Raw genomic sequence first — 16,498 nt, 5'->3', positions numbered from 1 at the left:
GAACAAAGTGATAATTAGACATCAACAACCAAGTGGATTATTATCAAGAGCTCTGCTGACATCCATTTAACACTTAATCAGATCTTAATACTATAAGGGCACAAATCCTATGCATGTTTAGACAGAAAAAAAGGCCTACAACTCCCAGCATCCCTCCAGCTAGCCATGCTGACCAGGGCATGCCGGGTAGGACTGTTTTTCTGTCTAAACATGCAAAGGATTGCACCCTTAAGGTCTAAATAAAAAGTTAGGCATTACCTTGACTTACGTGTGGTAGACAACAGTTATAAAGTTTTATTAGACTAATCACTAAGTGAATATTTGTATCAAACCGTGATATGAGTTTTACTATATTTATTACAAAATGTAAATTGTAAATTTACATAAAATGTAAATGTAAAATGTAAATTGTAACATAGACTCTCCTCCATTTACACCCTAACTACAAACTGCCCTTCATCATGGCTAAACTTCCCCTTCCTCTCCTCCCCCCTGAAACAGATTTGGAGGGATGTAGGGGGCTGCATGGATCACTGCCTTGTTGTGGCGAAGGGGCTTGCGTAACTCAGTGAAGCCATAAGCTATGCCGTGCAGGACCACCCAAGACGGACAGGTCATGGCAAAGAGTTCTGACAAAATGTGGTCCACTGGAGAAGGAAATGGCAACCCACTCCAGGATTCTTGCCAATAAAACCCCATGGAACGTATCACAAGGCTAAAATATATGACGCCAGAAGATGAGCCCCTCAGGTCGGAAGGTGTCCAATATACTACTGGGGAAGAGCAGAGGGTATTTCCAAGTAGTGCCAGAAAGAGTGAAGCGGCTGGGCCAAAGCCAAAAGGACACTCAGCTGTGGATGTGTCTGGTGGTGAAAAGAAAGTCCGATGCTGTAAAGAACAATATTGTTTAGGAACCTGGAATGTAAGGGCAATGAATCAAGGTAAGCTGGAGGTGGTCAAACATGAGATGGCAAGATTGAACATCGACATCTTGGGAATCAGCGAACTAAAATGGACAAGCATGGGCGAATTTACTTCAGGTGACCATCATATCTACTACTGTGGGCAAGAATCCCTTAGAAGAAATGGAGTAGCACTCATAGTCAATAAAAGGGTGGGAAAAGCAGTACTGGGGTACAATCTTAAAAATGATAGAATGATCTCAGTATGAATCCAAGGCAAACCATTCAACATCACAGTAATTCAAGTCTATGCCCCAACCACTGATGCTGAAGAAGCTGAGGTTGATCGGTTCTATGAAGACCTACAACACCTTCTAGAACTAACACCAAAAAAAGATGTCCTCTTCATCATAGGGGATTGGAATGCTAAAGTAGGAAGTCAAGAAATCACTGGGATAACAGGCAAGCATGGCCTTGGTGTACAAAATGAAGCAGGACAAAGGCTAATAGAGTTTTGCCAAGAGGACACGCTGATCATAGCAAACACTCTTTTCCAACAGCACAAGAGGCAACTCTACACATGGACATCACCAGATGGTCAATATCGAAACCAGATTGATTATGTCCTTTGCAGCCAAAGATGGAGAAGCTCTATGCAGTCAATAAAAACAAGACCTGGAGCTGACCTTAGGAAGCATTAGTAACAACAAAGCTAGCGGAGATGACAATCTTCCAGCTGAGCTATTTAAAATCCTAGAAGATGATGCTGTTAAAGTGCTGCACTCAATATGCCAACAAATTTGGAACACTCAACAGTGGCCACAAGACTGGAAAAGGTCAGTTTACATTCCAATTCCAAAGAAGGGCAATGCCAAAGAGTGTTCAAACTACCGTACAATTGTGCTCATTTCACATGCCAGCAAGGTGATGCTCAAAATCCTACAAGCTAGGCTTCAGCAGTATGCGAACCGAGAACTACCAGAAGTACAAGCTGGGTTTCGAAGAGGCAGAGGAACTAGAGATCAAGTCGCCAACGTTCGCTGGATCATGGAGAAAGCAAGAGAATTCCAGAAAAACATCTATTTCTGCTTCATTGACTACGCTAAAGCCTTTGATTGTGTAGATCACAACAATCTGTGGCAAATTCTGAAAGAGATGGGGGTACCAGACCACCTTACCTGTCTCCTGAGAAACCTGTATGAGGGTCAAGAAGCAACAGTAAGAACCAGACATGGAACAACCGATTGGTTCCAAATTGGAAAAGGAGTACGACAAGGCTGCATATTGTCGTCCTACTTATTTAACTTATATGTAGAGTACATCATGAGAAACGCCAGGTTGGATGAATCACAGGTCGGAATTAAGATTGCCGGGAGAATTATCAGCAACCTCCGATATGCAGATGATACCACCCTAATGGCAGAAAGCGAAGAGGATCTAAAGAGCCTCTGGTTGAGGGTGAAAGAGGAGAGTGCAAAAGCTGGTTTGAAACTCAACATTAAAAAAAACGAAGATCATGGCATCTGGCCCCATCACTTCCTGGCATATGGAAGGGGAAGAAATGGAAGCAGTGACAGATTTTATTTTCTTGGGCTCCAAGATCACCGCAGATGGTGACTGTAGCCATGAAATTAAAACACGCTTGCTCCCTGGGAGGAAAGCTATGGCAAACCTAGACAGCATAGTAAGAAGCGGAGACACTACATTGCCGACAAAGGTCCATCTAATCAAAGCTATGGTTTTTCCAGTAGTAACGTATGGCTGTGAGAGCTGGACTATAAGGAAGGCTGAGTGCCGAAGAATTGATGCTTTCGAACTGTGGTGCTGGAGAAGACTCTTACGGGTCCCCTGGACTGCAAGGAGATCAAACCAGTCCATACTAAAGGAAATCAACCCTGAATGCTCATTGGAAGGACAGATACTGAAGCTGAAGCTCAACTATTTTGGCCACCTAATGCGAAGAGAAAACTCTCTGGAAAAGACCCTGATGCTGGGAAAGACTGAAGGCAAAAGGAGAAGGGACGGCAGAGGATGAGATGGCTAGATAGCATCACGGATGCAATGAATATGGACTTGAGCACGCTCCGGGAGAGAGAGCAGGACAGGAAGGCCTGGCGTGCTATGGTCCATGAGGTAACGAAGAGTCGGACATGACTGAACGACTGAACAACAGCAACAACAGGGGGCTGCAGTTGAATGGGAATCTATCTGACCACTGTCTCATCCACTTCTAGATGGACACAGTTGGATACAGCCCTCTATAAGAAATGCTTATTAATGTGTCTTTCCTACCAACTACAAGATTTTTTTCTCTTTTTTTAGTTAACTGTATATGGAGAGTACATTTTAGCCATTTTATGCTGTTTGCATTTGCGACTATACCACTTGAGCAATAGTAGTTTTGTTGTCAATTTTATATAACTTACTTTCTAATGTTCTTTTCCTCTCCTTTTCTCTCAATGAATTTAGTTGCACATTATTTTTAGTGCTGATCTGAGATCACTTTTAATTGACTAGAGAGATAACTATCAAAATGATGCTAATAATCATTTTTGCAGTTGCCAACATTTTGTTCTTAGTCTAAGAAAAATGTGTTGAGGTATATTTGACAATTGTAGATGTTGAATGAATGACCGTGAACATAATACATGTAAAATATTGTCAGCAATGATTCAGCCCACCTTTGGCACAAAACCTATGCACAGAGGATTCCTCAACAGATCCCTGTTTGTTTTTATTATTATTATTATTATTATCATCATCATCATCATCATCATCATCAACATCATCATCAACATCATCATCAACAACAACATTTCTATGTGAACCTATAGCTGAAGCTCTCTGGGTGGTTTACAAACCCTCGACCTTACCATATGAATGTGCACATAGATGGTGACATGAGCCATTAAGGAGATGGGAGGATAGTGCAAATCTCCCACATGGGGCCCAGAGGCATTCTGGTGAAATAAAAAAGGGACTGGAGGTGGGCACTTAGCTCTGCAGTTCACTAGCCTCTGAGGAAAATAATAATAATAATAATAATAAAAAATGCTTTAAAAATGTAAAATTTGGGGGGCAGGGGCTGCAGTATCCTGTTTCTGGGTGCTGTAATATCCAGAGGTGCCATGTTAGTGATCCAACGCTAGAGGTTTCTCAACCTGGACCTTCACATTACATTAGAGGCTCCTTTGGACAGGGCTTCTGGCATAGTGTGAGGACAGTGATCACCAGTGATCAGTGAAGACAGTGATCTTCACTGTCTTCAGACTTTTAGGAAGCACAAAATATCGAACAAGATGTCTTTTTGTTCTATGTGTAACTAATTGTCTGTAGAGTACGTTTTGCATATTAAAGTATCCGTCATGGATTCTGAGTTTAAATGTTGAGCAAGAAGAGTTCTCAACACTGTGTGTTATGAATTATAGAAAACCTAACAACTAACAGTGACTGAAATTATCTCTTTAAAAATTATGCAGGGGCATTGTGTGAGACGGAAATCGATGAATGTGAATATAATCCATGCAAACATGGAGGTTCATGCAATGACTACATAGGCTATTTTAAGTGTATCTGCCCAATGGGTAAGTCCTCCTCAATATTAGATACGAGGCAACTTCTGTGCCCTTGGGGGCCATCTCTTCTCCAGACTGTGGTCTGGCAGCCAGAACATTTGCCATGCATGAATAGCCTCATGAATAGCCAGACAGTGTAATAAAATTGGTGCCATCTAGAAGTAAGTAGTTCATAGTTATGGTGAATCTGTGCTCAGACAAAACCGTGGGCAAGTCCTATACCACAGGGACCAGCTAAAAATGTTGAAGGGGCCAGTATTTATGTGCAAGCTGTCTATTTCATGATTCTTAATTATACTAAAGAAGTGGGTGGGACCATGAAGAATTAATCTGTTATAGGCTGCAAATGTATACACACCCACTTGGGGGAAGTCCTATTAAAATCAGTGGGATTTCTTCCAAGTAAATTTGCACAGGTTCTGCACATTTAATATCTTTTGACTTCATGCTTCAATAATGCTAAATATTCATTTGAAGGTCTCATCTTGATATATACAATGTCCACAAGAAGCAAAAATTAAGTAATGACTGTTAACTATAGATATCTCCATATTCAGTCCAAAGTGTTCTAATGTAATAGAAGTTAAATTAATGCTGTTTTATGGGGGGGGGGGGCTTTGTGGCATAGGATTTGAAGGTCAACAATGTGAAGTGGACATTGATGCCTGTTTATTTCACAACGTAAGCTGCAGTCCTGGAGCTCAATGTGTGGACAAACCATATGAACTTGCTTATATGTGTGGGACGGCATGCCAGGGCAATTCAGAGGTAAGAGAAAGTAAATGTCAATAGTTGCCCTCACAACTTAAAAAAATAATAAGGCAGAATCTGTTCCCAAATATGCTATTGTGAAGATGGTGGGAAATAGTGGATTGTTGTACACTATGGAGCTGGTTTGGTCCCAGTCCCAACACTTTTTTTTTTTCTGCAGATCATACCATGTAAAGTTTTGTTTCTACCCCAAACTAAGTCTGTGTGTCCCCTTAGGCTGCAATCCTATACCCACTTACCTGGAGTAAGCCCCATTATACTCAGTGGCTCTTACTTCTGAGTAGAAATTTATTTATTTATTTATTACATTTCTATACCACCCAATAGCCAAAGCTCTCACATAGGATTGTTGTGTTAATCACACTACCTTGGAATTTCATGATTATTATTTAGATATTCCTTCAGTTATATTTATGTTAAACAGCAATATTCAAAGTGATCTGTTCTTTTAATGCAGGCCCTTAGGAATTTCTGCCCTTTGGGGATCACTTTCTGTATTGACATGTCCACAATGGAATCCCAAAGCATCCGACCTAGACTCCATGCATGTTGTGTATGACTCAGACATGCTTTAGTTTATGAAGGGCTAAACTCTGCCCATTGCAGAGGAAGATTGATAATGATAGGTAAGCTGTCTTCACAAGACAGGAGTTCAGGGGTGGGGAACTCAGAAAACTGCTAATGCTGGAAATACTCCTGGCAACCCCTTCCCCCAAACCCTCTGTAGTAATGGTTCACGTTGTTCTGATGGGGGCCTGTGAATACAATGGCAGCCTTCACTGACCAGTTTTTGTTACCAAAGTTTGTACTGATTCCTATGCATGTGCAGTTAATTGCACCTTTCAGTAAATTTGGTGACTTCCTGCCCCTCTGCATTACCCATATATGAATTGATAAATACCATAAAAAAGAAATCTTGATGTGACTGTGCAATTTGTGTGTATGGTTTGATTTAGTTTCTTTTTATGTGGTATTTTACCACTGTGATGGAGCAGATGTGCACCTCAGTAAAACAGCTGCCAACAAGATGCATGATGCAAGTATATGTTTGATCATATCAAGATTGCTTTTTTGTGGTGTTTAATCAGTGTACACATGCACCTCAGTAATGTATGGGTGTGGGGGGGAGATGCAAATGAATTGAAGATAAAAGTAGAAGAGAGCCTTCACTATTTGACAGTATAGAGATGTGATAAATAAAGGAAACTGCACATGCTCCAATTGCTGAATTAGTTTTAGAAATTCCCCTACTTACACTGAATTTTAGGAGAATCGGAGCACAGGGCAGAGAGAGCCAAGGGAACTGTAAAGGAACAGGGCAGGAGAAATTCACGCATTCCTAAATCCCAGTTTGAAAACCATTGTTTTATTATTATATTCAGTTGTGGGGAACCTGTAGCCCTCCAGATGTTGTTGGGATCCCAATTCCCATCAGTCCCAGCCACTACAGACAATAGACAGGGATGATGGGAGTTTAGTCCAACAACATTTGGAAAGCACAAGTTCCCCACCTCTGCAGCAGGGAATGCATATATTTACAAATAATTGTTGGAGTTTATTTTATCTTAAAATCCACTTGGTACCATGTGTGCCACTGAATATGAAATAGTCCACATACATCCCACTGGCCATTTCAAAAAAATTAATGTAAATTGTCGGATGTGTGGAAATTAAATTTTCATATTTTTTTAATGGAGTAAATATCTGTTACTCATGGCAATGCCCTGGAACGATGCAATAATCGTTACGGCCATCTAGGCTAAGAACTGCTGAGGATTCTGATGGGAGCTACTAAAGCATTTTAGTGTAATATTTTGTGTCCCTTAAAAGCTCTCAGACATGTTTAATTTATTCATACAATCATTATACAGAATATAATATACATTTTTGCTACTTGTATGCATATGTAGGATTCTGGGCATTTATTATTATTCTGAGTATATTACTTTGTTTCCTGAAGTAAATGAAAACAGAGGTTAAGGACACAAACCCAGCCAACGTTGGGGAATGCTGGGTGTTGTGGGACTTTTTTCTGTCTAAGCATGCATGCATAGGATTGCACCCTAATAGTACTTAAGGGATACCTTGGCCTTTTGGTTTTCTGTAGTGCAAAGTTCAATAAATTGATAGCATTTGCTTAATGAAATGAATAATTGCTAAATATATAACTCAGAATGGTAATTGGCACAATTTTGAATACATTATGGTACGGAAAGGTGTCGTAAAGACAATAAATAGTCTCCTGCAAATTTCAGAATTGTGCTTACCTCTGTAGGTTCACAGGAATGTTAATCTATTGCAGACATTTCCACAGGAGCAGGATTTGGGTTGGGCAATGCGACAGTGCCTGATGCCTCTTACCACTGTGAAAAGCCGATTGCCCTCCTAATGCTCTGACCTTTACTGGGCTGTGGTGTCATTTCCTCATACATGCATGGTACATTTAAAACGTCCAGTGTATGAAAATAAATATGTTGGTTCTGTTGCCATAATCATTGTCTACAGATGTTATTTTAAACGTATTTTCCATATTCTATGATCTACTGAAAGCATCCTGCAGTCCAGGGGTGCAGAAGCTCAGACCCAGGGGCCAGATCTAGCCCACAGGGTCCCAAACTGGCTCTTCAGGGTTCCCCAGATGTCCATCCTTCCTTCCCCGGCCCTATCCTCTTTCCCCCAGCCACCAATTGTTTGGAAGTTTCCTGGCTTTTGTGCAGTTGTTTCCCCATTCTAAAAGATAGAAATCCCTCTCCTAAAGCTTAGTTACTGGCAGTGAAAGCTTTAAGCTAAAATATGCTGGGATGTTGGCCCTGCCCCTTTTGCTTTTTGGCCACATCCACTGGAATGTGGCCCCCAAGAGCTTTTCCAAAATGGTATTCAGCTCAAGGACTGAGGTTCAACAGCCTTGCTATAGTTTAACAGACACATGGAATTATAAAGGAAAAGGCAAGCGAGGGGAGGGATAATGCTAAGACATGAAACTCAGCATCCAAAGAGCTATCTGGAAAAGTCAATAAGTGTAGGGGGATTTCTCTTCCCCCTCCCCTCAAAGAGCAACCCAATTGTCTTGCCAAGTTGAACCGCAATAGGATGAACATGGGGAAGCATAGTGGCTTGGAAGACAAAGGTAAACCCTCACTGTGCACACTGAAGTTCATCTCTGGATGAAAAGAATCTCCATGTATCATGCTATAGAGATGCAATTCAGACAACATGTCAGCCACTTAGGTTCTGTTGAATTCTCATGCCATACAGCTGCAGCTGATCTTGGGTACAAATGCTCTGGGATGAGTTATAACTTGAAGAAATTGTAACAGGAAGAAAAGAGTTAAAGAAATCTTTGCAGAAGATGAGTGCTAGAGGAATAATTTGATGGATGAGAAACTGATAAGAGCTTAAGTATTTTGTAAGGAATAAGGTTCAGCAAGTAAAAACATGGTTTAAAGAGAGGCTTGATATGAACAGTGAGGCAGAGTGTAGGACCCAAACTACATGTTGCATTAAATGCATCTTCACATGTGCAATATGTGGGTGCATATTAAATAGCATCCATGGGAGTTCCCAATGTACATCCTGGGCCACATAGCAGCTTCTAGGGGTTGGGGTTTTTTTTTATCCTCCAGGACATGGCATGGTGGGAAATCTAAGCTTTCACTGACCCATGACACACACACACCCATACATATGCTTGCGAGGCAGAACTGTGTCCCTTAACATATCCCACTCATCAGAATTTGCATAATGCATATTTCTATCAACCTTCGTTTTGTACATTATTACATCCTATTGTTCTCTGCTTTACATGAATTTAAATTGGAAACAATAACTTTAAAAATTGGCAGAGGGAGAACACTTCCATTGTTGCAAGGAAGGGATTAATTTTTGCCAGCTTTGATCAAGCTGACTAGTGGCTTTTTATGAGAAATGGTCCAAGCATCATTTCAGAATTTAGCACTAATGGCATAGCAAAAAGATTCAATTTTAAGGTCAATTTAAAACTTAATCAAAGACAAATTAAGATGGCAAATTTCTGCCAAGAGTTGTTGTTATTACACATCTCAGGCACATTTTAAATAGGTTTGGTCTCAATCAAGCTGAGGAAGTGGAAAGCTGGATGGCCGATTAGCTCCACCTGATTCACCCCTTTCTTTAGTGTTCATCTTATTGATTGAGAGAAAACAGATATTATTTTTTTATATATAGAAAGCAGCTAAAGAGTATCATGCATTGTTGGGGGCTTTATAGGGAACAATATTTTCCCTGGTCTTGCAAATTATGTTATATTTGTCGTTGCTGAATTTCACATTTAGTAAACCACACACACACACACAATATCATTATTCTCAGGAGTAAATATTCCGCTGACACTGACAGTGTAATCCTATACATGTCTGCTCTGAAGTAAGCCCCATTGAATTTAGTGGGACTTGTGCCCTGGTAGATGAGTATAGGATTGCAGCCTGAATTACTCAGATGTGACTCTGAGGCACATGTTCAGTGGTGGAGCTTTAAGAGATTTGACCAAGCATGTTTCAAACTCCCTTGACTACTGAGAGCCAGTTTTGTGTGCAGTGGTTAGAGTGTTGGACCAGGACTTGGGAGACCTCGTTTCTAGTCCACACTCAGCCATGAAGTTCACTGGGTGACTGACCCAGTCACTGACTCTCAGCGCAAGCCGCGTCACAGGGTTGTTGTGAGGATAACATGGAGAGGAAGAGGGCCATGTAAGCCACCTTGGGTTCTTTGCAAGAGGAAAAAGGGCGGGATATTAATGTAACAAACAAATAAAAATGGGATAGGGCTGTGCATTCTGGCTCTGCTTATGGGCATCTGCAAGAATTATTGCAGGGGGTCAGGGCAAAACTGCACAATGGTGTGTGATTGTAATTCACATGTATAGCATGTGCTGCCACAACACACCTCTTCATTTTTCTTATGTGTCCACACATGCTTTGTTGCTTAGAGTCATATTCCATGATGTTTGGAAGCGTATACAGAATAGCATAAAATTCTGGGAATTTAACAGCACTAACGCAGAGGACTATTCTAGTTAAGCTTCACACAAGAGTCACACATCAACATGGAGTGCCTTATTTTAAAGGAGAACCTAAATATAATGGGTATAACAGAAACCTGATGAAATAGTGGAAACCAGTGGGATAGTGTAGTTCTATACATAAATGCTATACAAAGAACTGGATAGGGCATACTGGAGGAGTTGTTACTCTCTGCATTAAAGAGGGCATAGTGTCAAGCAGACTAGAAACCTTAAAAGGGACAGACTCATCTTCAGAGGTGCTGTGGGTGACACAATTGTTGTTGTTGTTCAGTCGTTCAGTCGTGTCCGACTCTTCGTGACCCCATGGACCATAGCACGCCAGGCCTTCCTGTCCTGCGCTCTCTCCCGGAGCGTGCTCAAGTTCATATTCATTGCATCCGTGATGCTATCTAGCCATCTCATCCTCTGCCGTCCCCTTCTCCTTTTGCCTTCAGTCTTTCCCAGCATCAGGGTCTTTTCCAGGGAGTTTTCTCTTCGCATTAGGTGGCCAAAATATTGGAGCTTCAGCTTTAGTATCTGTCCTTCCAATGAGCAGTCAGGGTTGATTTCCTTTAGGATGGACTGATTTGACCTCCTTGCAGTCCAGGGGACTCGTAAGAGTCTTCTCCAGCACCACAGTTCGAAAGCATCAATTCTTCAGCGCTCAGCCTTCCTTATAGTCCAGCTCTCACAGCCGGGTGACACAATACCAGGTTCCAAAAGTAATTTAGTACTGGGGAAATTCTGTCGTTCCCTGAACCAGAACACTCAAGGTGTTCTTGAGATGGAAAATGAAATCAGGAAGGCATACAAATGAGGAAGTGTAGTAATAATAGGTGACTTCAGTTACCCCCCCCCCCAATATTGAATGGATAAATGCATGTTCAGGTCATAACAAAGAGGTTAATTTCTCAGTGCCTGTGCCCTAAATCAAATGACTGTGCCCTAGAACAGTTAGTTGGAACTGAGCAGAGGAGAGGTGACCCTGGACTTAATACTAAATGGTGCCACTCAGGACCTAGTGCAAGATATGAGCGTTGTTGAACCAAGTGGAAACAGTGACCACAGTGCTATCAAATTCAATTTATATTTAAATGGAAATTTGCCAAGCAAGTCCAACACAGTCATATTTGACTTCAAGAACTTCTCTAAAAAGAGGAGATTTGTAAAAAGGAAGTTGAAAGGAGAAAGTAAAGAGGGTTAAATCTCTCCAAAATTCTTGGAGGCTACTCAAAATTACAATAGAAGCTCAGTTAGAATGTATCACTCAGAACAGGAAGGGTAGCATGAAGTCCAAAAGGTCACCAATATGGTTAAGGAGCAGTGTCAGGGAAGCTATAGAGAAAACAAGGTTTCCTTCAAAAAATGGAAGTTTTGCCAAAATGAGGAGAACAAAAAGGAACACAAACTTGCACAATAGAAATGCAAGCAGACAATAAGAGATGCAAAAAAAGTATTTTGAGGAGCACATCACTAATAACATCGAGGCCAACAATAAAGACTTCTTTAAATATATCAGAAGCAGAAAACCAGCTAGGGAGGGAGTTGGACCATTGGATGACAATGGAGTTAAAGGAGCATTAAAGGAGGATAAATAGATTGCAGAGAACCCGAACAAATTCTTTTCATCTGTTTTCACTGCAGAAGACGTAGACAGATATCCGTGCCTGAACTGATGTTTTCAGAAAGGGAGTCTGAGGAACTGAGGCAAATAGTGGCGAGAAGAGATGAAGTACTTCACTTTACTGACAAACTGAAAGCTACTTAATCACTGAACCCAGTGATTAAAGAACTCCTAAGTTCTTAAAGAACTCAAATGTTAAATTGCTGATCTTCTAACCAAAATATGTAACATATCCCTACTTGGAGAATATAACCTAACAGTGCTAGTAAGCAGTCATGAATATGCCTTTCTTCTATGACTTTATCTAATTTTGGAAGCGATAAGTATTTTTTATTACAAATGATTTACCCGTGATGGATGGTATTACCAATACATCATCAAATTCCCAAGAACTTTCCCTCCTCCATTATAACTTGCTTTATAAATCTGTTTAGCCTTATGATATTGTAGAAATGGAAGTTTTTTTCTTATATCTGTGTGTATAATTCTCACTTCTAGTTGTGTGTGAATGGAGGAAGATGCTTCCATGATGAAGACAACCAGGGTTATCAATGTGTCTGTGCTCCTGGATGGACCGGACCTACATGCCTGGAAAATATTAATGACTGTGAAGTGAGCTGGTGCCAGAATGGAGGCACTTGTGAAGATGGAATCAATGAATACAGGTACTAACATGCCTCCCTTATGGTAGCTTTCTCCTTAAACCTCTGGGACATTACAAGGCATGATTGAAATACTGTTTTCCTCCTGCTGCTTTCAACTGCAATTAAAATACCATTGCTGTTGTATTTATCCCCTTTGCATTCTAAAATGTTATGGGCAGTAACTTGCAATAAACATGGCTATTTATGTAAACAGATTGATTACCAAAGTCGTATTTCACAGACAGACTAAAATAATAATAATGCATTGACTCAACAAGAAAGTAAAACAACTGAGATACAATCTCTAATGGATATATTATCTTGTCCTGCAAAATAAATAAAACCAACTTATTTATTCATTTATTCATTTCTCTACCGCCCAGTAGCTGAAGCTCTCTTTAGAAACAGGAAGTGATACAGGCATTTGCTATAACTATACATTAAAAATACCTAGGATAATAGAGATAGAGAACTATGCCAGCATTTGAGGAAGCTTAGTCAAAGTTGCCAAAAAGCATTCTAGATTTCTTGGTAAGCTACAGTGCTCTGGATTCTATTTAGAACAGTAGGATAGTCTAGAAACATCCGCCCTATGCGTACAATGACCCTGACATGCAACATATGAGGGGGAGCAGGATCACACTCACTTTCTCCATACTTGAACACCTAAAGAAAGTATGGGGGATTTGTTTCAGGGTTTTTTTGCTCAGAACTTACCCAGGTCGCACCTCCCAGACATTAACGCAGACTCAATCTCAATTGGCAAAGACCATAAATTCTGAGCTTGGGATGCAATTTGGGATGCATATGTTCAACAAATGTTCACACTTAAAAATGTTCATTAAAAAGTGTGTGCATTTGAAAAATGCACACAATTGATGCATACATTCAGAAAAATGTGCATGGAAATATGAATGTAACTAGGAAAATGGAATACCTTCATCCAGTATCCTAAACCCATTTGTAAAAGTGAAAGATGCCCTAACGCCTGTGCTAAAACCTGGGGTCATCCAATGTAGCTGAATAGTGATTCAGGACAAATAAAATGAAGCACTTCTTCACACAGTACATAGTTAAAACTATGGAATTTAGGGACACAGGAAGAGGGAGACCAATTTAGCTGGCTTTAAAAGGGGATTAGACACATTCATGGAGGATAAGACATTCAATAGCTACTAGACATGATGGCTATTTGGTACCTCCAGGTTTTAGTGGAAGTAAGCCTTTGAATACCAGTAGTTGGGAAGAACAACAAGAGAAGGCTATTGCCTCATGTCCTACGTACGGGCTTCTTTTAGGTCATCATCGGAAACAGGATGCTGGACTAGTAAAGCTTGATACTGCCCATTCCCACTTTTAAAAAATGAAAACAAATGGCAAAATATATTCAGCAATATCCAGTGCTACCCACGCAGAAGTGGGACCCACTCCTAGTACAATGGGAAGCTAGCAGATCCTGCAGGAGTCAGAAATGAGCAAAACTCTCCTTTCCCAAACAGGGAAGGTCAGCAGAGCTTGCAGAAGGGAGTTCCACTGACCTGTCCTATTCCAGAAATTAGCGTTTCCACTCGTTTCTCAGATCACTGTCCTCCTAAGTGCTAGTTCCTATTGCTCAAGAGGAGGGTCCCACTAGCACAAGAGAAACGGTGGGAGCACAGCAGCATATTGGAAACTGCCGATTAACTGCATGTGTATATTCAAAGACAGAAGACAATATGAAAACAAGGGCAGCCTCAATATGTGCTTTAAGAGTTCGTATGAACTGAACTTTAAGAATTCAGTTTCGGCTCATCTTTCCCTGCTTTTAGGGAAGAGTGATATACAATTGTAACTTCACAGCTTTGAATTAGACCAGTCCTCTGAATGCCAGCATTCTGCAGAGATGATGGGTAATGTACTATGAGACTAGGGGCCATACTACATTGTGCCCTCCATCGCAATGAATTCGGTGTCCCATCGGGTTAAACGCTCTCACATTAAAATGTGATTATTCACACTCACCCATTTTCCCCATTGCAGTGCTTCATTGAATGCACGAGCTCAGTTCACACTTGAGCTCTGTGCTATTTTCCTGCTGTTTTCCTGCGCACGCTTGTCTGATCTCAGATGCTAAGCGGGGTCAGCCCCAGTCAGTAGTTGGATGGGAGACCGCCTGGGAATCAGGCTTCCTGCATTGAACAGGGGGTTGTTGTTGTATCCCTTCAAATGAGACTAAGTTTTACCCCCTCCTATCCCCCGCTCCGGATGTTTTTTTAAAAAAAATTAAGGCGCTATCCTTGAAGAATCGGGGCTTCTCCGTGATGTTTTTTTTTTTCTAATTCAGGCATGATCTTCGAATCTTCCTACTCTCTGCTTTGTGTTCAATAAGCAGTTACTTATCCATCCCATGATCACTAAGTTTATTCAGGAGCGTTTGGTGAGGGACTCTTTCAAAAGCTTTATAAAAGTCCAATAATTAGGGATGGACGAAAGGGACTTACCTTGTCCCGCAGCTTGCTTCGCGGTGGAGGGGAGGCACTTTGGTTCTCCCCCTGAAGTTCAGGCGAGGGGGGGAGGCGCCCCGCCTCGCCCAGCCGAAATTCAGGCCGGGGGGGGAGGCGCCCCATCCCTTGCCGCGAAATTCAGGCCGGGGAGGAGCGCCCCATCTCCCCGGCTGCGAAAAAAAAAAGTAAACAAAAAACACACAGCCGTGATAGGCTACGTAACGATTTGCGTAGCCTATCACGGCTAGATTTCCAAAGTCAGCTGTGATAGGCTAAGTAAATCGTCACGTAGCCTATCACGGGTGACTTTGGAAGAAAAAAAAAGCGCGTACGCAAATGGCGGCGGCTACGGCCGCTGCCATTTGCGTTCCTTCTTTTTGGCCATCTTAAACTACGTAAATATTTACATAGACTATGACGGCGAAAATCAAGGGGAACGCAAATAGTATACTGGGCGCTATTTGCGTTCCCCTTTCTTGTCTTCGTCTTAGTCTACATAAATATTTACGTAGACTAAGACGGCGAAAAATAAGGAATGCAAATGGCGGCGGCCGTAGCCGCCGCCATTTGCGAAAGCGTTTGTTTGTTTTTTACCCAGACGTGATAGGCTACGTAAGTCTTTACGTAGCCTATCATGTCTATTGGGGGGGGGAGAAAAAACACAGACTGCAAATGGCGGCGGCGGCAGCCACTTGGAAGACCAGCCGCCGCCGCAGCTGCCAATGGAGCCACCGCCGTCCGAAACATCCGCCCCAGGTAAGTCTCATCCCAGGGGTGATCCGCAGGGGGCGGGGGGCTGGCAGGCCATTCCGTGATGGATTTCGGGGGGCCAAATGCACTGGCATTCGGCCTCACCAAGATCCGTCGTGGAATTCTCTGACATCCCTACCAGCAGGTCATTTCACAACTGAGGGGCAGTGAAGGAAAAGGTCCTCTTGCTTGTGGCTGCTAATCTCACATTAGGCAGCCACAGCAGATAACCCTCAGAGGCCCTTAGGTGGTGGACTGGGACATAGGAGGGGAGGCACTTCCTAAGGTACCTTGGACTTAGACCATGCAAGGCCTTAAAAGAGATGTAGCTGGCATGGAGAGATCCATGCTGGCTATGCGGGGGAGGGGAGTGTGGTTTCTGAGCTCCGAGGTTGGAGCCCCGGTTCTGACCTCGGATCTCAGAAACCAAAATATCCTATGTCTCCCAGATGCTGTCTAGTGATTGTACCCTAGGATTGTACCCTAAATGTTTTTACCTCAGGCAAAATTCCCTAAACCTCCACCCCAGCTAAATATACTCAGAACCAAGTCCAGCTCTTGGGTATAGTCTTCCTGTGACCACCAAAATTCCTTCTTTTTAGTTTTGGCTGCTTGGACTGTTTATCAGGTTTTCAATGCCTGCTTGTGTAATCTTCTAGCAAGATCTTAGGGCATCTTTCTGGTATAACACAGCCACCTACTCCCTACTCC

The 16,498-nt window shown here is 41.9% G+C and overlaps 1 protein-coding gene across 1 annotated transcript in view; it reads left to right on the top strand.

The window, feature by feature from the left end:
• Positions 1-16,498, top strand: part of LOC146359229 (protein eyes shut homolog) — a 192,801-nt gene that overhangs the window by 138,542 nt on the left and 37,761 nt on the right. The window contains exons 7-9 of the mRNA XM_084812860.1: positions 4,382-4,486; positions 5,106-5,245; positions 12,409-12,575. Coding sequence (XP_084668986.1) covers positions 4,382-4,486; positions 5,106-5,245; positions 12,409-12,575 — 412 coding nt within the window. The remainder of the gene's footprint in view (positions 1-4,381; positions 4,487-5,105; positions 5,246-12,408; positions 12,576-16,498) is intronic.

Source organism: Heloderma suspectum, chromosome 1 (assembly GCF_057233095.1).
Source record: "Heloderma suspectum isolate Gila_16-S chromosome 1, 16-S_ref, whole genome shotgun sequence".
Taxonomy (NCBI): Eukaryota; Metazoa; Chordata; class Lepidosauria; order Squamata; family Helodermatidae; genus Heloderma; species Heloderma suspectum.
This window is presented reverse-complemented; position numbering and strand designations above follow the sequence as displayed.